General features: G+C 41.5%; 1 protein-coding gene across 1 annotated transcript in view; it reads left to right on the top strand.

Moving 5' to 3' along the window:
- The window catches only part of ror1 (receptor tyrosine kinase-like orphan receptor 1), a 119,222-nt gene that overhangs the window by 62,202 nt on the left and 31,908 nt on the right, over window positions 1-25,112 (top strand). Inside the window, exons 2-4 of the mRNA XM_068707631.1 lie at window positions 15,893-15,955; window positions 22,115-22,405; window positions 22,685-22,718. Coding sequence (XP_068563732.1) covers window positions 15,893-15,955; window positions 22,115-22,405; window positions 22,685-22,718 — 388 coding nt within the window. The remainder of the gene's footprint in view (window positions 1-15,892; window positions 15,956-22,114; window positions 22,406-22,684; window positions 22,719-25,112) is intronic.

Below are 25,112 nucleotides of genomic sequence, written 5' to 3'. Positions count from 1 at the left end.
TGCAGAGATATGTGTGTGACCGAGTTTGTGTGTATTTCTGTCTTTGCATGTGCTTGGTCAGTCATTTCATTGCATTATATGGTTTCTTAGACCTGGTGAGGTTTGTTGTGTGTACACAGACAGGCAAAAAAATAAAAACTGGAAGGCCTACAGTTATGTCAATTTGAAATTAGAGTAAACCTAAAAGTTTTGAGAGGCACTATTGTATTCTTTTATTTCCATATATGTAGGTTATGGTGAATCTTGTGTGTCTTATGTGAGAGCAGGTTTGTGTGCACGTATGTGAGGTTTTACCTTTGAGTGCTACACAGGGCTTTAGTCAGGATGGTAAAGGAGCTTAAGATCACGTCAACTGTTTATTTGACTTTGAGCTGGCTCCAACAGCAAAGGGTAGGTGCTACAGAGCTAAACCAGGGGCCGAGATTCTAACATGGCCTCTGTAAAAGTAACATTTTGTAGTCCTTTGCTGGAAGAACATAAGTTCAGATTTTTTGTAAATCATCATATTAAGTTGGACAAAGGATAGTTGATTTGGCACTGATTGCAGCTTTGTTGAGATTCACCAACCTCACCCAGTGGAGCCTGACCATGTTGCTGCCAATGTAAAGTGAATGAATATTGGCTCAGATTTCTCATCCCATGCCATCAATCAATCATGAATTTAATCTTCAGCTTAACTCCGATACACTATGTCAAAGTATAACCCACTCTTACAAAGCAGTCAATAACAATAATTATCTTTGTACAACTCATTAATAATATACAAACAAGCTACCATAGCCCTGCATTATAGCAAAGCTATCGTTTTAGCAGCCATCATAATGCTTTCTTCTTCTTGGAATTGTTTTTATTGGAATAACCCATTTGGGCTTGTGTGCTCAGCTCATCAAGAAGACGTCATCCCTTTAGCTGATGACCCTAGACACATACAAATGTCTGGCTGGGTGATACAGCTCATTTTTGTGGCATAGATCTTAGATTTTGTCTAAAAACGTTTCAATGCTCATAAATGAGCTACATCGTTGCACTAGATAAAGGGCAACGCACTTAATAATAGTAATAAACTTAATTTATATAAATACAATTTTAAATTCTCTAATTTGGTAGTTTTCTTAGTGGGGTTTGCAACAACAAATGTTAAACTTAACCTCTCAAATTCTTTGTAAGCGCCAGAAACTAGTCTTTGAAATGTTGAATTGCAAATAAGTGGTCTAAACTGTCAAAGGGGACTGATTCATATAAACACCAGGAAGAGCTAAATTCCTCCATATTTTTCAAGAAAACCACCCAGTAACACAACCATTAGTTTCCCATTGTGAGAGACTTATGAAGGCCTTGTGTATATCAAAATGTGTTGAGGCACTTCATCATTATATCAAGGTCGTTCCATACAAAGTTATGGCAGGTGCAGATCAAGTAATAGTTGTTAGATCCAGCTGGTCTGCAGGTTCATGCAGATTTTTGTGAAGCAACACATTGACTCCCGCCTTTCCTCTAAAATTCCCTTCACTCTTTAGTCACAGCTTTAGTGCAATATGGGTTGGAAGGAAGAATAATTAACTCCCTGCATTTTTTGTCTCCACCACCTTCATTTGTAACATCAGGAAACTGGATTGTCCTCCACAGTACAGTATGAAACTGAGATACTCCTGCAGATTTTATCTCCTTCCCTCTCCGTCTCACCGGCTGTCACATTTTGTGGCGTTGCAGGAAAATCAACACACTTTGATTGTGTGTCAACAAACAGCACGGGGACACTTAGTTAGAAAGGATTTGCACGCATCACCCTTTTTAAAATCAGCGAATGCCCCAGTGTGTCTGGTGGTCATCAGCAGTGGCTGCTCAGTTCAAAGTCTTCATTCTATATTATAATAAGCAGACACACGGCGCTAACAGATCCCATCCACCAGATGTGGAGTCCGACACACTCCAGTGTCTGTCTGCAGCCTGCAGCTATACAAAACACACACACACACACACACACACACACACAGACAAGCAGGCAACATACATCTACATACAGATATGAAACTGCAGAATTAATAGTCTCTCTACTTCATCAGAAAGAGCTTAGTTGCTCATCTTTCTCTGCCTCTATTTCTCAACCTAATATCCAAACGCCTGGGTTCAGTTTATCCCCTCAATGGTTTCCTCCATTTTAGACATCAGTTTCACGCCTTTCGTGAGCCGCAAAGAAACCTTTGAAATCATTCTGACGTGGCAGGACTGTGTGCGTCATTAGACTCCAACTGTATCATCAAAGACTTGGACAGAACTGGGAAAATTCTTTCACCTTTGTCCTACGCTCATGATAAATAGTTTTGCAGCAGTTGCTTTGATCCAAACTATATTTGTGTCCACATTTGTCTCTGCAGATCTTAAGTGAGTGGACTTTCAGTAGCCTAGCAGCCCATTTTTCAACCCCTGTTTCTCTCTGCCGTTTGAAGAACAGGAAGAATTGTTTATGTTAGCATGAACCAGACCTGAGCCCATCATGGCTTTATTGCTTTGAAACAGACCCGGGACACTGTACAATATGTACAGAAGAGAGACACGGTATACAGTATAAGCCGATAGGACAGACTTGGAGAAAAAGGGAATTCCTGCAAGGGTAATGAAGTAAAAACATGTATGGGTGGGTTTGTCTTGCACAGAGAAGAAAAGAAAAGTGACAAGGCAGGGAAGAGAAAAGGACAGACTATACTGCAATTTGATGAGAAGTTCTGATCCACCAAATGAACCGCCATGATAACATCAGGGCCCAGCAATATTACTGTAAACATGTTCCATATGCTCTCACTGTCTCCACCTCTGTCTCCTTCTTTTCTCCTCTCTGCCTGTCTCGCCCCATCTCTTTTGATTTCCTTTCTTTCTCCCTTTTCTCACTCTCACCCCCCTTCTCTCCTTGTTGTTTTATTGAGGAATGCTCCGGCTGAGGAGAGCATTTGATCTTACTGCTGCTTTGACCTAAAGATGGAGGGAGGGAGGAGCGGTTTAAGGCTGCATGTGTCCCCAATTATGCCGTTGAAATGGCAGCGTAATTCACTGCTTCACTTAGCAACTGGTAGATGGGAAAGAGACGCCTAATCAAGGCCATAGCACCCTAACCTGCTGCCAATTCTAACACATACATAGACACTGTACATGCATGGCTCCAGCTCACGCATACACAGGGACACGCACACAGTCTTGCTCATGACAAGAGCCTTCACACAGCTCACCACATTTGCAAGCCTATTTTGCATAAATTCAGTCGCCCCACCCTTTCTCTTTAACTTCCCTACACAGCAGTCTCATACAAATGGATAGTAAGTAATGGACTAGAAAACGTCTTCATCCACTCGTCGCTGACACTTAAAACTTGACATATTTCCTCACGATTATCAGTCTCAGTTCATTGTTGCCTGTACATCCATGGCAACAATACAAACAGGAATGGATAGCACCCAATGCAGCGTAACTTACTCTAGTGCAGATATAAACACCTTCACGCTGAAAGAAAACTGGGCCCAGGTGTAGCACACATCTGACTCACTGACTCCATGGCAACATTACATTTCCTGTTTGGATTTGTAGTGCTTCAAGTCAAAATGTATTCATCCTAAACAGAAATAAGGAAAAGGACTGAATTGACTGAATTATCTTTTTTTGTTATAAATTTTGTTGTGAATAACAACGTAGGGCATGCCAAGGAACGTCGATCTGTAAAAAGTCTGTAAAAAAAAAAGGGGTAACAAGCAAAGATAGTCTCAGGTTCAAAGGTCTGGCACAGTAAGGAGTAGAAATAACATATAGAGGTGCATAGCAGGCTGTGGGATCCTGCACTCAGAGGGATCTAACAGATTTCATCTCTGCAACCTGGGAGATTCTGAACAGGAAATGAAGTAATACAATAGAGATCTTTGTGCCTGTAGTAGTCCTCTAACACCTCTTTCTTCTCTGCGCCACCATCTGCCTATCCTCCTTTCCATCGTCTGGGGTGGAGGTGGATCAGTTATGAAGTGTGTGTTTGAGAGAACAGGGTTTATGGGAGGTGAGTTGAGACTCTGTTTGCAGAATCAAGCTGGGATGCTTTACAAGGCGTGCTTAGTCAGCCCCCGCACCAGTCGTCTGGTGAAATGAGATGGAAATTACCACAAGCTTTGGAAATGTGAGAGGAACTGTGATCGTCTTTGTCTCCTGTGGCAGATTTTGTGTCTCTCTCTTGCTCTTTTCTATATATTGCCCACTTTAATAAGATCCAGGCTTTCTAAATCCCTCACTCATCTCCACCCCCCTTTTACTTTTTTGAAGTTCTCCATGTCAAATCCACAAAGATGACTTTGGGTGGAAGCGTTTTCATAATCAGCACACAGTTGCAGTCAATGGAAAACTACGTCACGCAAGAGTGAGATCAGGCATGATGTTCAACCTAGCATGGTTATTTGTTTTGAACTGCCTCTGTGAGGCCTCATGCATCATAATAAATTGTTCTTGGTGCAAATTACAAATGATGAGACTTTAAATATAGGAGGACAAACTTTAACTTCACCAAAACAATATTATTAACATCGTGGGTTTTAGTAGAAAACTGCAAAATGGATGTATATACATAATTTACTAATATTTTTTACATTTTAAACACAATCTATCCACTTTTCTGCCTTACAGAAGGTTGGAAAGGTTAAACAAAGCCCTCCTGACATATCTTACGAACGTGAAAACCAGATTTATATACATTTAACCCCCCTTTTTTGTCACACGTTATTCTTCTCCTCCTCACACACTGATGATTCCCAACATGCAGTTTAAATATCTTACATTCTGTTTCCTTTTGTGATCTTCACAATTTGTATCATCTGTATGACATCTATTCCTCTCTTTTCTATTTCTTTTACATATTTTCCCCTCTTTTTTCCCCAAACTGAGGCAGATCCAGAGCAGGTGTCCCCCCCCATTCCTCCTCCAGACATTAGAGATGTAGAGATGATGATCAGGGAGTCTTTCTCTACAGCACACACACATTATTTGATTCCATCTGGTTCTTCACTTATTTGGGCAGAAGGGTCAATTTCATTATAAGAGAATCCCTTTTGACAAATCGTTCTCATTAAAGAAGCTTTTTGGGCCCCCGAATCACCTAAATCTTCTCTCATGTCTAACAAGCTGTGTTCTTTTTCCATTTAGTCCTACTTATTTATGTTTAGTTTACCATTTTAGTGTCATCACAATATTAAATATGTTTGCACTGAAATATCCACTGGAGTACATTCTTTTTCTGCAAGCTCAAACCAGACTTCAAAGTTACCTTTTGTGGCAATATAAATGCAGATTTGATTGACAGAGCAATACTCCCACTCTTGGCAGTCAAAATTACAATGTTTCCACTTCAACCAAGCACATTTTGTACTAATCATATTTTAAGTGGGGAAGTGGAAATATATTATCTTTGGTTTTCCTCTGTTGGTAATACTATTCTGTTAGTAGTAGTCGTTTCTTAAAATGTATATTAAAAGTTCAGTTTTGAGTCAAAATGTTGGTATTATGCCAAAACTAACCTGCATAAAAGAATGAAGATCTACAATTTGTCTTGAATGAGACTGAACTACAGCCAGTCCTCTGCCTTTTGTTTTTTTTATCGGCCTGTATTATTTTTACTCCATTGCATCCGTTTTTATAGATGCTAGAGTTGTATGTAGTTACTGTACCAGTTGCAGTCCAACTGTACACAGTTGAAAGGATAGAACAGTTTAGTCATGATTTTTCAAATTTGGATGCATGGTTCATACTGTGCTAAAACCGTGGCTGTACTCTAAACTGAAGTCAAAGCGTTGCTGTAACATTACAGTGCCATTCTTTCTTCATGAGACCAACATTTCACTACAGAATGAAACCAGCATTGCAGATGAAAACTTTGTATTTAACAATACAAGCTACTGTAGGCTAGCAGGTTATTCTTGGGTGGATTTTATATTTACCTCACAGTTTTTCACAAAATGTGTTTTATGTGAGTTATCTGAGATTATACAGTAGGACAGTATGTGAGACCTGCTTTTTTCTTGTCAGCCCTCATAGTGCAGATCCATTACATAGACAGATGTTTTAAAGATTTTCAAAATATTGTCAAATTAAGTCATGTCATAGCTTCAATGAATACCGTTGACTTGCGAAATACATTTATCGACCAGTGTTTTGAATCATGCTGTATCTCTCAGCACATTTTGAAATGTATGTGAAATCTGTTTTTTGTGGTATGGTGTGTGGGAATGGTACCATCCAATTCCCTGGCTGTAGAAACGTTTTTCTTCAGTAGCGGAAAGGGTTTTGGACGCACACATTGTGGGGTTGTCTCTGGCTTGTTTTCAGCTCTCTCTTTGGGGAGACAAAGCTCTCACTTCTCTCTTCCTACCACTCAGCTCTCTCCTGCCCTGTCCTTCTCTCTCTTCCCCCTTGTCTTCTTCAATCCTCCTGTCTTCCTCATTTGCTGGCTACCTTTTCCTCTAAACAAGTAGAGGAATGCCAGTGCTTATTTTGTTAACCTGGGACAAGGGGAAGTTCCCCTCAGAGCATCAGTGAGATTGACAGGGAAGCGCGCTGAAAAGGCTCAGAGGTTCTCTGTTTGCCTCAGAGTCTCGCTGTTGGCAGCCCAGATATCCAATATAGAGCTGGAAACCAAAGAATAATAACACAGGACGTTTTTACTGGAATTAATTTTCCTTGTCCGCATGGCATTTCTTTCTCGCTTTCATCTCTCCTTGTCTTAGCCTTTACAGTATATCACCCTCTCTCTTATTTCTCCCAGTACTTGTTCTCTCTATTTTAAATTTCTCCGTCTTTCCCAGTCTAACTTTCTCTCTGGCCTGGTGTCAGATTTCTTGTGGCTGAGTCTGTCCTACAGCGTCAGTCACTGAGAGCTGACTAAGAGTCATGAGTTGATGGAGACACGATGTCTCACACCCAGTTTCCCAGAAGCATCCCAAAATTACTCAGCACAGTTTGTCTGTGCAGTCTGAAGCCAGTAATCCTGTGTTACACAGCAGGTCAAACAGTTCAGTAAGCACAGCGGTAGTAAAGCAAACCACTATGGTCATATGAATGGAAACATCTCCTACAGACATGTAGTGCCAAATTGCAGTGTTTGCATTTTTGTGTGTGAATTCATTCATGCTTTAGAGTAAACCATATGATCTGAAGACATTCTGGCTTATTATGTTTTCCAAATGACATCATAACTGTGTTTAATTTAAATCAAATTAATTTAGCATCAGATGTTCACGCTCTGTGTTGCATTAATAGTGTCTGGTCTAAATATTCTCATAGATTTAATCTGGCCTGCCAACACTTTTCAGCCGTTAAATGTCCTGCAGACAAGGCGAGAGTCCGCCTTCCGAGTGAGGAAATACCAACAGACGTAAAAAAAAAATCAAAAATCGGGTTTGGAACGAAGCCCAGCTCAACTGTAGTCACATGATGTCTAAATCCAAGTCACGTTTCAAAGCCACCAGCATTATCCTGGTATCCCCAGATTCCATCTGCTAGGGCCTTTCCTTTTGAATTTGTCATCCTCAAGGAATCTAGGAATGTCGGCAGGGAGCTTATGGAGTGCGTGCGTGTCCCTGACTGCACCTGGACACACACACACACACACACACACACACACACACACACAGGTTTTTGTGCAACGCACAAGCACAGGCAGACATGCAACATGGTATGTGTCTTATTCACACCATTCACACTGTTGGCACACATGATACACTGTTTACAGAAAAGTCACGTTCAAAAAGCCAAGCGAGATGACTGTATTCATGTCGCCACACACAGACAGCCCGACTGACTTTGGCTTTAGGTCTTAAATCTTACATACCACACCTGACCCGATGACACAAAGAGACCTCAACGTGCACATTATGTCAACGTGCACCATATTGTCATCGTTAAATGCTATGTTCATTTCTGCACAACACACTGAAGTAGCACATCCACTGCAGTAAAGTGACACACTTACATGCAGGTGTGATGACTCTATTCACATTCCACAGAGACAGATGAACAGACAGACAGCTACCTCTGCAGATAACGTCAAGGTCTCGGGGCTCGGTCTGTCTGCTTGGAAGCGATCAGGTTTTACAGAAAGCTGAGCGCTTCCACACATACACACACTTGTACTAGACCTGTCAGGTGAAAACAGATGAGCTGCACAGTAGGTGGTAACATGCTTATGCACATTTCTCACTTGTCTGCTTACATCGCTAGTAACAGGAGCCGAAGGGGAGCCTCACCCAAAATGGGCTAACCAGGCCTTACATCAGTGTGGTTTCCATTGCAGAGTCTCAGAGGGACAGCGGGGGCTTGTGCATCTGCCTGTTGGACCTCAGAGGCCACATGTAGTTCTGTAGGGCCAAACAGGCAGTGCTTCTGCAGAGCCATACGCACAGCATGGAATTACTCCACAAGCGCAGTTTCTGTCATGATGAAACTGGCAAATGTGTAAGATGGACTATAGCTTAATATGAACTGAGATTCATAACACATTGCAAGCCTTTCCCCTGCAATGTAGATGTGTGAAATTGCCTTCACTGTACATAAATCCAAACAAACCCAATAGACTTAAGTTCTTTCCCAAGCTCCAGCCCGCTGTGCCAAGTTTACATGCTGTGTGTTTGCATGGGTTTCCTTGGCACTCTCAGGTTTCTTCCCATATTTCAAAACATGCAAGTACAGTAGTCTGGTGGACTTAAATGTGCCCATGAGTAAAAATGTATGAGTGGATCTGACCATTAAAACACTAGCAGTTATCGAGTTCAGCTAAACATTGTCTAGAAATTAATATCACAGTATTATTATGAATATTTCCTGTTTTTCCGAAAGATGTAAATCTAAATAGGGTAAATTTATGCACATTCACCGCATAAAATTACCAAACTAATGTTCAATTATATTAACTTTTTCTTGCTATTATCCTCTCCATCAGACAAAACTGTACATAAGATAAAATAAGAGCTTCAGCAATTCATTTTGATTTAGTTTTTAATCACAATTTGCTTTTACTTTTACTTTTAAAATACAATCACTTTATCATGATATGCTTATACTGAAATTTCACAGAAATTCAATGAACGATAGTATTGACTTATGCCAGGCTTGGTGTCAGTTTTTTGAGATCCTACGGTACAAAGGTTACATTTTAATGTGACCTACGCTACCCAGTTCGGCCGTGTGAGAGAGAGAAGCTACTCTAGGGTTTCACTTTCACTGCACATGGGAGCCCCCTCCCCTCGGTTTATGTTGCGTGTGGTTAGACAGAGTGGTGGTGGAAACTGGGAGATGATGTTAAGCTACTGGTTTAGATTAAAACTATAAGAACAATAACATCCCCATTGATGCCTTTGTGTTAATATTCATTTTGCATCAGAGTTCAGTCCGCTACAGACCAGCATCTTAAGAGGTTGTAAAGATTCAGTGTCCGTCTTAAGGAAGTCACCGTGCTGTCCACTCAGCCATGCTCACCACCATGGACTGAGGAATGCTGGGTAGTGACAGTTGTCCGTGTGAGCCTGACGCTGTGAGATAATTTTCAGTGAAGTGACAAGCTGCTGTTTAAAGGAACCTGCTCAGCACTTGTTGGTCTGTGTCAGCTTTATTCTTGGTGTACTCAAGTTTCCTCTGAAGTAGCTCTGCGGCAGTTTAAAACCCTCTAAAGCGGTCGGGAGTTCAGATTTAATGTTTGATAGGTTTATGCGACGATTCATCTACATTTCATTCAAAAGCTGTGTAAGTGTACAAATCTTTAAAAATAAAGATACATTTTTACAAAGCTAAAACTGTAGAACTCTTTTTACATGTTCCCTCAAAATGCTAGTGTCTCTGAACAGCGAAAGTATGTACCAGTCAGCTTGATCTAGCTCCATAATGTTTAATGACTATTTAAAAAACAGTCACGTTTTACCCAAAGACCCAGAGTTCCCTCCAACATTTATTGAGAATGTTGTGGTTAAGCCAAACTATTCCAAATGCTATGCAGCTTTCCAAAACGATGTGATTTTTGGAGGGACGCAATACTTTTTTTAACTATGCTTTTTTCATGCTGGAGCAAATGTCTTTTGCAACTTGAGTGCTTTCTTAGTCTTGTTGTCAATTGTTCTGATCCGAAAAGGGCCTTGTCACTTAGCCTCCTGTCATCTATCCTGCTCACATCTTTCCCCCGCTCAGCCCAGCTCCTTTCTCTCTCTATCTCTCTCTCTCTATCTCTCTCTCTCTCTATCTCTCGCTCTCTCTCTCTATCTCTCCCGCTCTCTCTCTCTATCTCTCTCGCTCTCTCTCTCTCTCTATCTCTCTCGCTCTCTCTCTCGCGCGCGCTCTCTCTCTCTCTCTCTCTCTCTCTCTCTCTCTCGCTCGCTCTCTCTCCCTCCCCCTCACCCCTTACTGTGGTCTTATAAGGTTACAGAGCAGAACATTCTGAGGCTGTGTGTGTGTGTGTGTGTGTGTGTGTGTGTGTGTGTGTGTGTGTGTGTGTGTTAGTAGTTCCTGTGTTCTTTGGTCCATGATGTCCTCAGGTGAACACTGAACTGGGCCTGCTTTTATTCCTCTATATGCTTCAGTTGAGCCTGGGAAAAAACACCTGCACACACACACACACACACACACACACACACACACACACACACACACACACACACACACACACACACACACACACATGCAGGTGGAGCTATACAAGCAGACACACACACACACACACCTACATGCACTCCCTTTTTTATTTACCGTCGAAATCTCAATTTAGTGCTTATTATAGGGAATAGCGAATGAGTTTCTGACACAACCATAACTATGCTTTTTCTAGCTATAATGTCTTGTCCCCTCCGTCTCTTTAAAGGATGATTTTAGGTTATTTCAACTCTGGTTCATTACAATTTTGGTGGTAGTTTTAGTATATTTGTATTTGTAATAAAGACATTGTACTTACCAAGTTGGGAACACATGAATATCCTTAAAAAGAAGTCAGACTTGGCAAGAAACACAAGAAATAAAACAATTAGACACATTGGAAATAGTTGGAAGAGAAAACAAAGGCGGCAGTAAAGCTAATTCCCAAACTATCAACAGTATGTTGTACATACACCAAAGTTTACAGAAGGACCGTTTTTTTTTATCTACTTTACTTGGTGTAGTTGTGTAGGCTCAACATTTTGTTACGGGTGCCTGTGACAGTTTATTTTTTAGATAAGCTGGCTGAATGTTCATCTAAGTTGCTTTCTTGCCCCAGCAGACTTTGTTTTAGTGCCTGTTGCCAGATCTCAGCAGTTACTTTGGCAAGTACAATATTATTGAATTTAGAAATTACTAAAACTAGAAAAATACAACCTATTAATGAAGAAAGTCTTGCAGGTTTTACCTAACTGGGACCACTAGGATTACAATCTCCTCCTTTCCTGAGGCTGACCATCGGCCCCTTAACTCTGTGATGCCCATTATGACCAGTATAACAGTTTTTTTTGTTGTTTTTTTACCTCTGACACAATGAATAAACTCTCCAGCCAATACAGGCCTGGTGGGACAGAAGCCCACTTCATAGATAGATGCTTTTATGAGCGCCTTCACTCTGAGTTTATTATGAATGTAAAAAAAATTATTTTTTCTGCACTCTCACATTTTCCAACTCTTCTTTCCTCCATTTATCTTCAAGTCCTCTTCTCTCCTTTGCCTCACTTTTCTTCTCTCCCTTACTCTTTTTTTTTCTTTCCCTCTTGGCTTGAAATGATCTTTATTTTCTCAAATCCCTGTTGCCAAAAAAGTAACGTTCCACTCGTTTTCAAATCTTGAGCCTAATTGTGCTAATAATTTATTAAGGCAGCTTGAGCCCTACATGGTGCTTAGTCTGGTTCTTGATGCATTTGACAGTGGGGCATTAGCTGCTTATTTCACTCTTCTGATTGTCTGTAACCGCGTAGTTGGGTATACAAAAGGAGTAGATGTTCACTTGAAGACGTACATGAAGTACTTCCTTTTGAGAAGCACACAGGAGGGAAGTGAGATGAGACAGGGGTTAGGAGAAAATCTAAGCAAAATAAGGAGGATTAGGAGGAACATTTTTTAGTAGAAGCACCTAAATTAAAAAAAATAAATAAAGAGACAGAGAGTAAGGACACAAGAAGAGGGAAAGAAACTTGCTGGATGGAAATAGATATCGGATGAAGACATATTGGATAAGGAAATGATTATTGTTCCTGAATTTTCCTCATCTACGCATATCTATCTTTCACCTCTTTAAAGCAGAAATATCACATGGCTATGCTGTGAAATGGGTTTGCTGTTCTTCCAGATAACCCCGGAGTTGGGTCAGTTTTCCAGCTAATAGGGATGGAAGAGGACCTTGGGAGAGGCCTTAATTACTGAGCGGGAGAGCTCATACATCAGTCTCACTCACCACACCAACCACCCTGGCTCCAAACACAGCCCCCCAGACCATATAACAGCATATTAGTTGCTATGCATAACCACTCAAATTGAACATTTCTGATTTGGTTCAGCTTCACCCTCTGAGGTTCCCTCGTTCTCACTTTCTGCTTTATTTTACTTCAGGCCTCTCACTCATTCCCATTCCCATGAGTTTGAAGTTTCACACTAATTCTCATATGATGCTGTCACAGTAAGGTCACACCAAATTCTCAGAGCTTTATAAGGGTGAAGCTTACATCCCTGCGTGATTTTTATCATCATAAGCCAAATACAGCTGGATGAGGATCAGAGGCTGCTCTCATGGAACTTTCTGTGTTGAGATTTGATGTCTGGGCTTCTCAAAGGCACCTTCATGTTAACCATTTACGGTATGTTTTGCCACTAGAATAACAATTGAGTGGCACACAGTTGCAAATGAATGCAGAGGTTCCACAATATGCAATGCCAGCCAAGAGGGGAAATTGATAATATATTACAGGTTGTCAAACATCCAGAATATCCATCCAACATATCACTACTGACATGCTATGGAAATATGTGCACGGCAGTATGATCCAGGTCATATTGCTTCTTTGGAAATTACTGTAAATGTGGGGGTTTAACAGTTGAGATAATCGTCGTTTTAATAAAAACCAATGGGCAGAGATGGTATCAGGGCACTAATAGATCTGGGAAGCTGACTTTTTGCAGCTAAAATGGAAATGATTTGAAATGGTAGACAAGCAGCTAAAAGATAGCTTGGCTGTTGGCTGAAGAGACTGCACGAAACGGACCTCGACCAATGCTGATAAATTCTCTGAGAAACGTGATGACATTTTTGTCTATTCAATTTCAAATCAATCCATATTACTGTTGCAAAAACAATTCATATTACTATTTCCTGATCTGTCAACTCAATAGTTGGGTTAGGGAAAGGTTGTGATGATGGTTAAAACGTGACCAATGTTGACTGATAGGAAAAAAGAGATGCTAACTCGGTCTCAAGCCAAAGTCAGACTCTTCGTCAAACACTTTATATATATCAGTGAGTATGTAATCTCAAACCCAATGAAATTCCCAGTAAGTTTCTTCCTTTTTTTTTACTATTACCTGAACCTTTGATCACCTTTGATTCATACTGGCAGATATAATACACCCGTCCAGTTAACATACAGGAGAATGGTGATCCAATCAGGGGCCAGAACCACAACTGCAAGATCTAATCTGGCACAGGCTCTGTGAAGGTGCCTATTTTTAGGCCCTCATTAACAAATTGGCCTTACACAATTGCTTCCCTCTGTTACTGAGAAACATTAGAAAGCTAATCTCAAAATGACTCTGTAGTTCATCCCAGATATTCCAGATGATTGTCTCAATGAATGAGAACTAACAGATGTGACCTAAATAGTGGAGCAATAAAGTGGAGGAGAGAGAAACTGAAGAAAAATGAGGGAATGACCTCCCGTCTAGTTAGACAATTATCTTATCTGGAAAGGTAATATAAATGAAAATCATATGTGACACTGAAAAAAAACATAATCTAAGAGTAGACCTAAAAAAGACTAAAAGTGTGCTTACTCCATACTGTTTTATAAACTTCCTCATGGTACTCGCTTCTCTCCTCCTTCCCCTTTCCTTGTATTATTGTGTCCAGCCCCTCTATTGAACTCTCACCTGGCTGCACTTGGCTAGCTTTGTGTTCATGAATCCAGTGAGCTGCAACGTCCCTTCTCCTCTGTCCTTTGTAAACCACAGAGCGCTGTGTGTCTTTAAGCCTATCAGCCCAGAACACAGCAAGAATTTTTACTCGCCATAATAGTAAGTAATAGTCATCTTAGGAGCCTCCAGGAACAAACCAGAGTCATTTTTTGGTCTCGTAACGCAACTCAGAAGCATATGAAACAACATAGCTGGAAGGGAATATTAGTTATTACTTTAAAAAACAGGCTTTGAACACATACCTATCTTCAGTGTAGATCAACCCTCCAGTGTTTCTACATATCTGTAACAATCTTGACCCTCATAAAGCTGCCCGCCTGCTGTTGTGAGCCTATTGCCAAGCTCTCAGACTCCCTCGCTAACAGGTGCAGAGGCCCAAAGAGCTCCTCATTAACACAGCTCATTTCACAAGCACCACCACACAGTCATTACCATCCAGACACAGCAGGTGTGAAACAACACATTATCACCCAATTAGCATGACCCCGGGTCGGGCGCCTGGCCCCTTTTTGACTGCAGACTTTCTCCCCGATTGTCACCCTGCATGCCACACGTAACAATTATGTTTTTAAGTTGTAAATTCACAAATCAACTGTTTTATTGGGTTCTTTTTACATGTGTTGCTGGAACATATGGAAGTACAGTATGTGTCGGGAAGCATATGTTTGCAGCTACATTTGAGTGTGTACAGTTGAGTTAGTGCACATGCTTGCATTTAAGCATGCGTTTGAGCCGTTTGCTCATTTGCCATGTTAAACAATCCCAGCCTGCACCAAGCTAAACACACATACACGCACGGACACACTGTCAGCCTGGAAAGCAGAACTCATTGTTGCTGTGCGATCACATGTTTGTGTTTGTCAGTTGTGTGATGTCCAAAGAATCAGCAAAGATAAAACAGTTTCAGGTCCCATCCAAGTCAGTCCTACATTTTTAAGTCCTGCAGGCGTTTTCATTTGACAGGAATCACCTTGTGACCCATGGCAGAGCACACTGAAGCCCATTTTCTGTCCCGTCTCTCCTGTAATGAAAAGCAGAGGCCTGCTCTGTCGTCAGCTGGTAATAACGCAGCATTAGGTCCACATGGCTCGCTGACAGGCTCACTGTTATACATTTATACCTTTGATCTACACCAGCGAATGCACAATGCTATCACCTGATTTAATGGAAAACTTGTAAAGCAGTGTGTGTTTGTGTCTGTAGGCAGTGTTTTACATTGAGATATGGCTTCATCTTTGCAAACAATTTTGCAAACAATTGCAAAGATGAAGATTTCATAAATAATATAATTTCAGTCGGATGTTTACTAGTTATTAGACTTTGTTTGACTTAAATGAAAGAGTATAGCCGGCTCTTGTTGTTTAACATTTAGGTGCATCCCATTGATACAGAAGGTCTTGGCTAGAGCAGTGTGTCTGTTGTGCTGGTGTCAGAGGATATTTGCATTCGCATGTTGAACCATTCTCAACTTCCCCACTTAGCGCCACTGGGCGACTTTTGATTATTTGAGCAGCGGTAGATGGTGTCAGCATGATTTTTAAGGTTCAGCTCACAATGAATGGCTGCCTGTCACATTTCCAGTGTTTCAGTGTATATATGTGAAGGGTGCTGAAGCTCACAGCTCGTCATTTCTTCACTTGCCCTTCCGCATTTATTCTAATTGCATGGTTCGTGATCCATCTAGAGAAATAGCAATTGAGAGCCCAACAGCCAGAAACATGCTAATAGTCTCCACCATTTCCTCTGTTTGCAGGGTCTGAGTTTCCCCAAGACCCCAGTGTGATAGCTACAACTTCATGGAACAGCTCTAGTGATGGTAAAGGCACACATAAACACACACACAAACACAAGGTAGGGCTTCATTTGAACACATTCCTAAAAACTTCTTTCCAGCAAAACTGTAATAGCTGTGAACACATCTGTTACAAGCAATACATGATATATTCGCAGTGCAATTAACACATGGTGCTTTGAACAGTGACCCCAACATGTGTTGTCTGAAATTAAATTCAACAATATTTGAAAAATTACACATCCTCTGTGAATGGTCATCTTCAGCAACCCAGACAGCACTCATTGTCCCAGCGTAGGCCACTGTAGAGGATAACTGATGGAACAAAGTACACATCGATCTACTCAACATGTGAGAATACAGCCACAGGTGCACTGCCTGTCCCTAATTTCCACTGACCTACTTTTAGTTCTGTCTTTAGCTAAATCTACCATTGGAACTTGGCACAAAATGTGCTGGTGCTCTTACACTTTGCTCCATATAGTCATTCAAGTATCTTCTATGGTGACCCTCTTGTCTCATCAACTTGCTCAGTTTGACTCGGCCAGGCATCCCCATCCCATTTGTTGGGATATACAGGAAGTATGACGTGTGTTCATGTAAAGTGGAAACCCAGAGGTGTTTGTAGATGTGCTGCAGAAAAAAGTGTAATGGAGCTGTGATCTCAGAACTTTCACAAGCCACTTGTAGTTTGGTAGCTAGTTAGTTTTGTAGGAAGATAACATTCCCATTCTTAATCCTACCTACAAATCTTTGATTGGTTGACTGTTTCTCCAGCTGAGGAAAACAGTCTTAAAAGACAACCAGACCTCGACACTCGATGGGGTTACTGTATCGTTGGTATTAAGATTGCAGCAGAAAAAGCAGCAGCAGCGACAATCTTATTACTGCTTCTTTATAACGTTCCGTTCATGTGGTTTGGGGTTTGCTGCTGACCTTACTTGACATTCTGATAGAACGTCCTCACCTCTTAATTACGTAAATATGTGAGGAGCACACATCCGACGCTTTGAAGGAACACAGGATGCGTGGTATAGCCATAATGCACACATAAACACATCAAAATAATAACAATCTTCATCTGTGTGCGTGCAAGAGAGAGCTGCAATGTGCTCAAGATCTCCAGGAGTTTCACAGTCCAACAATACCTTTTACATTTGACAAGCTGGTAGAAAACTAATTTGTTAGCAGATTAGATTTAACTTCCACTCCACCTGGTCCAAAACCCCAAGAAAACGGCCTGTGGGATACAATACGGACATGAAAAAGGCCGCTTGGTTCTCCCACATAGACTTTGTCAGCTTATTCCTTCCAGTCCTGGATTCCTGCCAGTATGATAAGATTATTTATTTTGTGGTGGGGATGGCCACGTCTCCTGGAGCTGCCCAGGTTTATATCAGCAGATCCTGACAGAGGAAGCATTTAAAACTGCTGTTCTCCTCTCAGCTCTGCGGGAACAACTGAGTCGGATCCATAAAATGATCTGCCCGGAGTTATCAGTCAAATCTCGCCCCCCCTCTCCTCTGTTTTCCCCGGGCTTGGAGAACTAACATCCGTCTATTCTCCCACAAAGATACCCCGACTCAACAAGAGACTTTATTGAACTTGACCTTTTATTTTCTTCTCTCTCATTTCGTCTGGTTTGTTAGTCGAGTCTCCCGCAACATCCGTCCCACAGCCGATTCTGTGTACACAAAAACAGACATTGTTAAACACACAGGCAAGAACAAGACAGTAGTTTCTGGACATCAGTTAGCAGTTTAGTCAAGCTAATGATTATGGTGACCAATCAAGGATGTTTAAAAAGTCATAAATACAATGAGGAGTGGTTCCAAACAAATCATAGAGACAGCTTTATTTTTCCACAACAACATGAAAAAACCTACAAAGGCTGCGTGTGTGTGTGTGTGTGTGTGTGTGTGTGTGTGCGTGTGTGCGTGTGTGTGTGCGCGTGCGCGCGCGCACCCACCCGTGTGTTCATAGTAGTGTATCTCTGTGTGTGTCAATTTGAGCCCAGCCCCATGACTAACATCTGTTTCTTATCTGATGGATGGATGGTGATTGCGCCACCTGTTTTGTCTGCAGGCGGGGAATGGTTTTGATTGACCAAGCAGACAGCATTCAGGTAGCGTGGCTCTATCAGTATGCATCAGTAGCAGGAAGTATTTGTCCTGAAAGAGGCTCATTATTGGGCTGAAATCAGGGGTGATGATAGTTTACTGAACTCATTTTCCCTGGAGCGTTCTTTCATTTTTCCCTTCTCTTTCTTTGTTTCATTTTATCTGTTTTGCTTCCTTTACTTCCTTTCCTCTCCCTCCTTCTCTGTTGGAGAGTGACCCAACTTTAATGAAATTCACCTTTAGCTATTGCTGGCAATGCTACAGCCCCAGCTCCTCAGTGTATCTACTCGCTATGTTTAGTTAGCTGTGCAGCCACTCGGGTTTCTGTGACTGTGTCTTGCTGAGAGCATGCCTGCCTTGCACAGCTTTACTCTTGGGTATGTGATGTAGACACACTGTATATTCAAATACAGAAATACAATGTGGCTGTTGAGATGAAAAGGTATTGTATAACTTGTCTAATTCGGAACATGTATAGCTTGTGTGCGTTGCGGTTGTGTGGGTGTGCGTGTGTTTACGTTTGTGTGCCTGCGTGAGTGTTTGATTGTACAAAACCACTGCGAGCAAATGCATGCTGATGACAGGGCACCATTTAGTCGCCTGCCACATTAAAGGGACAGTCCGCAGCAATGGTTAGAGTTTCACAGTGCTCCTGGTCCCAAATACCACAACACTCACCACGAGACAATTACATACAAAGCAGCTTTGTTACACTGACATTGGCAGGACGTCTTTCTCCTCTTCACCTCTCTTCTCATCATCTCCTCTTGTCTCTGCTTTTCCTTTCTTCTGCTCCCCACTGCTTTATTGTCAGCTATTACAACAGCTAATGAAGTGTCCAAGCACACGGCTCCGAACACCATTTTCTGTTTCGTCGACTCAACTAAAGTCGCTCAGTTTATGTGACCTCCCCGCTTTTGGCAAAACATGTGTCTTAAAAGAGTGTCTTAATATATTATTACTATTATTTATTTTGTTATATAGTCAGAGTCAACAGGCACATTATGTTGGTGAGGTGTTGCATCAGCACATAGGTGAGATTCGGTCCGCTACACTCCTAAAAGTGTTTGTACAGATTCCTAGCAGACCCCACGTGATGATGTGTTGACAGTTGTTAAGTCAAATCAAAATTAAAACACACTCCCAAACACACATGATGTGACTCAAAACAAGCAAGGAATATAAATGATGGCACTGTGAATGCAAGAGCATACTCATACAAAGACTCACTTATTCAATAATACAGAGAGAGATGATTGCCATAGATTGATATCAAATTTTAGCCATTCACATTTCGAGCCATGTGGCATTAAAAAAAAGCTGAACCCACCTACACAACAGTAATTAGACACCTTATACCAAGAGTATGGTGATCAAATCCTACTACAGGTTGCAAAACTCCTCAAAATGGTTAGAGAAAATTTGCACACCTATTAGATTTATGAAACCCCTTCAGAAACCAATCAGAGGTCTAAAAACAACACAACAGATTAAGTTGAATGAAAAAATATTGTTTCTTAAAGAAACTGGCCAAATACTGCTTGATACAGAGAGAACACAATTATGTCTTCCATCTCAGTACTTGTACGGTTGCCTCATGACATTTAAAGTGATTACAAATCTTAACACAATCAGACGAGACAGATTTGATTGAAACTGATACACATTGTACATTTTATTCTAGCTGTTGCATTCCTTTCTGTCAGAGCATGCTTCTTATTTTAAACCATATCAGAGTTTGGCGTGGCTCTCATTTAGCTACAACCCATTACATGTAGTTATCAGATTTTGCCATGATAATCTATTTACACGGTTAGTTAAAGACACAGGGGACACCGGGGTCTGTGTCAGTGCATTAAATGTTTTGGAATGTTTGTTTCGAAGTGAGAAACTTGTGTGAGTGGATAGGCAAGAGGCAGGGAAGCGCAAAGGGAGAGAATGGTCCTGAATATTGTCCTGGTGTTCAGTTTTATTAACAACTTTAACATCCTGTCGGTAGGTTTGTTCTGACTGCAGTGCTGTAATGCAGACAGACAGGGCTGTACAAATAAGGGAGACTGTTGTGTGCAGTATGTAGAGAAAAGAGGAAAGAAAAAAAGTGGGTGAGAAGGGAGGAGAGTGGTGGTGGTGGTGGTACAGTTGATGGTGGGAGTCTCCTCATATTGTCACACACTTGTTAGTACCACATTGCTGTGTTAAGCCTGGGGTTTTAAGGAGGACAACGTGAGTGTGTGTTGAGGCTTGACTACACACACACACTCTCTCTCACACACACACACACACACACACACACACACACACACACACACACACACACACACACACACAGAGGCTGTATGCCAAGACAAATGTGCCCACTTCTCTTTTTCACAAACACGTCGTAGGCACTCACTTTACAGACCTCATGACAATATGTTAGCTGCAGGCGTCAGATGAGCTGCACATACAACCTCAAGGGTTGCTATGGCGACCGACAGTACCAAGTAAGGGCACCAGCATGCACAAATCAAAATTTTTGTCGGATGGTTGAACTACGTTTGAACCCCCGTCTACATCTTTCCTATGGCATTATTAGGGGGCTGCATCCGGCAATTTCTGTAACTTTCCAAAACGAACAGTCAGACATTCACACAAATTGCACGTTGTGACTGACCAGCTGAGTGGAAACGAGAAAGTACGCAGTCTCTATTTTTTCATTCTTTGTACTCTTTTACAAATGAGTGCAACACACTTTTGCCTTGCCAGATTTAGTACTGCTAAGGGACCACCTCAAACTAAATGAAACTTTGTAACAAATTGAGGTAACTGTCTTGCAGATACACTGAATATCTCAGGACCTTTCTATGCCCCTATTGTTGCAAAATATAAGCCCACATTCATGATGGGGGAAAAAAAAAGATATTAGGAGGGAGCCACTTTGGAATAGATAGCATTGCCCTTGTAGGGAAAACCCTTGTTGGGAAGCATCGGATAGTAAAGGTGTAAATGTGTAGGCGTCCTTGCATATGTAAGTGCGTGTCTCTTTTTTACTACTCACAGCCTTTCTATTCACACAAATTGAAGTTTGTCTGACGAGTATTTAAGATTCCCCTGTATGTGTTTTTCCTACTTTGTTTGTTTTGGCCAGGTCGCGTAACCAAGAGCATTTCTGCATACCTAAGATGGGGTTTTGGGGTTGAAGGAACTTTTCAGAAGTTTTTCATGACATTAAAGCAAATGTTTTTTCTGCAGATTAAACTCTTAGGTGGCCCTCAAGATTGTTTTTTTTTCTGACCACCTTGAGGAAAAACGCGGTCCTGGGAGATCACACAAAATAGTTTTGCTTTGTCTTTTCCAACACCGTCTGAGCTCATTCCATGGGGTTCTGACAGCCCCTCGGCAGTTAAGGGCCACAAGTGATCACGCCGCTTAGTGCATTGTCGCTCAGTCACCGCTCTGTGGCCACAGACACAGTGGGGGAAAACTGTTTGCTCACTTCTGTTGCTACAGCTAGTGAGACAGAGCTTAGACGCATGGTTTGCACAGAGCCGGGGCAGACATCTGCATAGATTTAAAATGAGAGCGTATCTGTCGTGTGAGACATGCAAATGAAAAACACGTCTGATACATGCTCAGTCTAAACGGGAGGCATTAGCCAATTGTGGGGCGTACTTATTCAATCAAACATTGCAGCAATGCTCGTTGCAGACACACCTGGTGAGTTTTTACCCACAGGTGATGTTGCCTCATAAGGTCATATGCAAGCCGGGGAAAAAACCCTCTGGCATCATACAGCCATCGTGAAAAGTGAGATTAGGTGTCAACACAGTGGCAACCACAAAATAACTTGCAAAAACCAGGCTTTGAATATGTGTTTCTGAAAACTCTACCGCTATTGCTACTTTAAACGGTAGCATGTTTTTAGATCTTGCTCTGATGAAGTACAGTAAGTGCTGTTTGATTTATGTCTTAGCTCTTGGCTTTGTGTAACACAATGTTTTATGTCTCCTTTTGTCTTTCTCTCTCTCAATCATCTCCCTTGTACTCATTCCTTTCATCTCTCCCATGTCTCTATGTCTTCCAGGGCCATCCTTCATACGTCTCGAAGCTCCCATGAACAACATCACCACCTCTCTGGGCCACACAGCCGAGCTTTTTTGCCGCGTGTCCGGCAACCCGCCGCCCACTGTGCGCTGGCTAAAGAACGACGCCCCGGTGGTGCAAGAGCCACGACGGATCTCATACCGATCCACGCCTTACGGATCACGCCTCCGCATCCGCAACCTGGACACTACGGACACAGGCTACTTCCAGTGCGTGGCCAGCAACACCCAGGGTACTGTGTCCACGACAGGAGTGCTCTTTGTCAAATTCGGTAAGAGGAATTAGAGTGGTCGTATCTGCCAAGCATCTAAAATCTTTCTAGCATGTAGATTTCACAATAATGTGGCTTCCTGACGAGTGTTTTACACACTTTTTGTGACAAACAAAGACATTTTTTCCTACTCATCTTTTCCTACTAGAGTTCTGGCTCCTTTTAGCAACACCCGTATCCACTGATTCTTGCATGTTGCTGGCAGCTTGTGCAGAGAAAATCTGGGAGCAATATTGTTTATCCTGTTGTAAAAAAAAATCCCCTTGTCTTCTTTTCCAGATCCACTCCCTACACTTCTGGCAGGAAGGCCAACGTAAGTTTCTTTTCTCTATCCATTTTTCTCTCTGTCAGTCTATACGTGATGTGCTTCCCAGAATGTATTGCAGAGGACCGTTTCACAAATATGTTTTGTTTCACATGTGGATCGCAAATGGTGGCAGCGACACATTTCACAAATCATTGTCACTTTCAGGTAGATTTGTGAGGCCTATGGAGTTCTTGAGGGCTTATGCATGGGTTGCAAGTCTGTGTTTTTGTTTGGATTCCTGATACATATGACCCTGGATCACACAAAGGCAGAGATAACAAACTCATTTTGATTTGTTATCTATACTGATAATCATATGTGGGCCTGTTTCAGATGTGTCTATAATAGAAACGCATATAATTATAGAGAATACAAAGGTCATGACTTGATAGATAAGCGAAAGTTAGGTAAATGGATTAAAGAGCGCTGAACAACATTCACACTGTGTTGACATGTTGTCTGCTGATACAACTGGAAAATGCTAGTTTTTCTGTCTCATACTTCTCATAGTAATGCATTGCCTGTTTGCATAGAGACACCCTAAAAATGTCCCATGCAGCGTTCTGTGAATCAAAACTGCTGGCACTTGGTGGATATCAGACACTTACTAAATCCATCCACACACTTTGAGCATGTAGTGCTCCGATTCAAACATCTGTTCCTACCATTCTTTTGTTTACATGTTTTTTATTTTTCCCCTCTGCAACTAAATTGCAGCTTGTTTCATAGATGAAACAGTTGACTCACGCAGGAATCACAATGCAATTATGTCAAGGGAGTAACCAATCAAGTGGAAAAATCAAACAAGCTGGCCTGAAAGAAAACACATTGGAAATAAACTAAGAAGCAAAAATAAACATTGATTATAAAAGGGAAGGATGTGAATTGAAGTTTGTGTGCTTTCATAAAGTACATCCACACAAATATGTAAGTTTGTGTGAGGGTTTGTGTTTGTCCTGGAAAGAAAGTCTTGTATCTAATCAGGAATTAAAACAAAGGTGTTCTGCTCTTGCTTCATTTGGTTCATTTCCAGGCTTTAAAGGTGTATTCATGTTTTCAAAGGCTTAATTAGTGATGAAGTTACCTATTGTCACTAAAGACTTTTATTTCTTTAGTTGGAGTTAGTACCCTGAAAATCACCACGATGATTATATTCATGAATTTTGGTGCAAGGCAGAAGCTTCGTCTGATCTTCCAAGTGATTAAATCCTGCAGGAGCTTCTTTCCTCGTTTTCAGGATTGCTTTAATCCAAGCATCTGAAAGATTCAAACTCATCGAGGTACAGCTTTAACACAGCAAACACTAAATTACACTTTGCAAGTTGGAATAAGTTAAGTTCGCCATTTTGTGAAGGAAAGTGTTGCAGTCAACCGAAGACCAGCGATCTAGAGTCTCATTACAGTCATTACAGACTTCATCTAAACGGACAGGGGCCTCCTTTGACAGAAGCGGAGCTGCTGCTGTGGTGGTGGGCTGATTGTCACTGCTGCTCATCATTAGTGCGGTGGCCAACTTATTAGCTGTAAAGTAGGGTGGCAGGCCGTCAAGGAGACAGGGTCACCTAATGATGACATGTGATGACCTGCAACCGCTTACCTCATACCGCAGCTGTTCAAATGTCAAAAACTTCTGCTCCTTGACTCAAAGTTTTTGGAGACATCTGGTCCAAAAGCTTGTCAGTTTAAGTGAAATATGCTCTACAGTATTTTTGTACGTCCCACTTTCTCCCATCATCTCTGTATTCAGCAGAGAGCCTTACAGAGAGCTCAGTGACTTCTGTTTTCCTGGGAGAAATTAGCCACAAATATTACTCACAAATTTGTGGGGAAAATGTCTTGCCACCCACCTTGTTGAACTTGAACATAAAATGAACTTCATGTCCTCAGTGTTGTCTTTGCTTCGGCCTGTCCTCTGATTTCCATCCCCTCTATGCTGGACTTAAGTATACACTTTGCAGGGTGTGTGTGTGTGTGTGTGTTTGTATATATTGTCAGGGTTGGGTTTTTTGAGAGAAGCCACAGGCAAACGGAGGTTTAAACTACGATTACAGCACCTTGTGTCCAATGTGGCTGCTTAAGAGCAGAAAACTACAGCAGAGCAGATCGGATATACAGACAGGAGGATGAGGAGAGGAGAGATGGCGGAAAGTTTAAAACTTAAACGTTTCCTCCAGCACGGGCACTTTTAGATTTTCAAGTTTTCCATCCAGAGCTGTTTTTTTTTAAAGTCTTTTAAATCACGTCCATTTCAAGCCTCCTGTCATTCATGGAAAGTTTATAAGTAAGATCTCAAGTCCATGAAGGCAAGTCCCAGTTTTCATTATAAGTTAAGATGAAAGTCTTTCAGGTCTCTGGATGCTGACTGTTAAAAAAAAAATTTCAAAGCATTTGTTAATAGCA

Source organism: Cebidichthys violaceus, unplaced genomic scaffold, assembly GCF_023349555.1.
Source record: "Cebidichthys violaceus isolate CVI_PGR_0920_01 unplaced genomic scaffold, fCebVio1.0.p SCAF_13, whole genome shotgun sequence".
Classification (NCBI taxonomy): domain Eukaryota; kingdom Metazoa; phylum Chordata; class Actinopteri; order Perciformes; family Stichaeidae; genus Cebidichthys; species Cebidichthys violaceus.
Note: the sequence above shows the minus strand (reverse complement) of the source record. Positions and strands in the feature narration are given on the sequence as shown.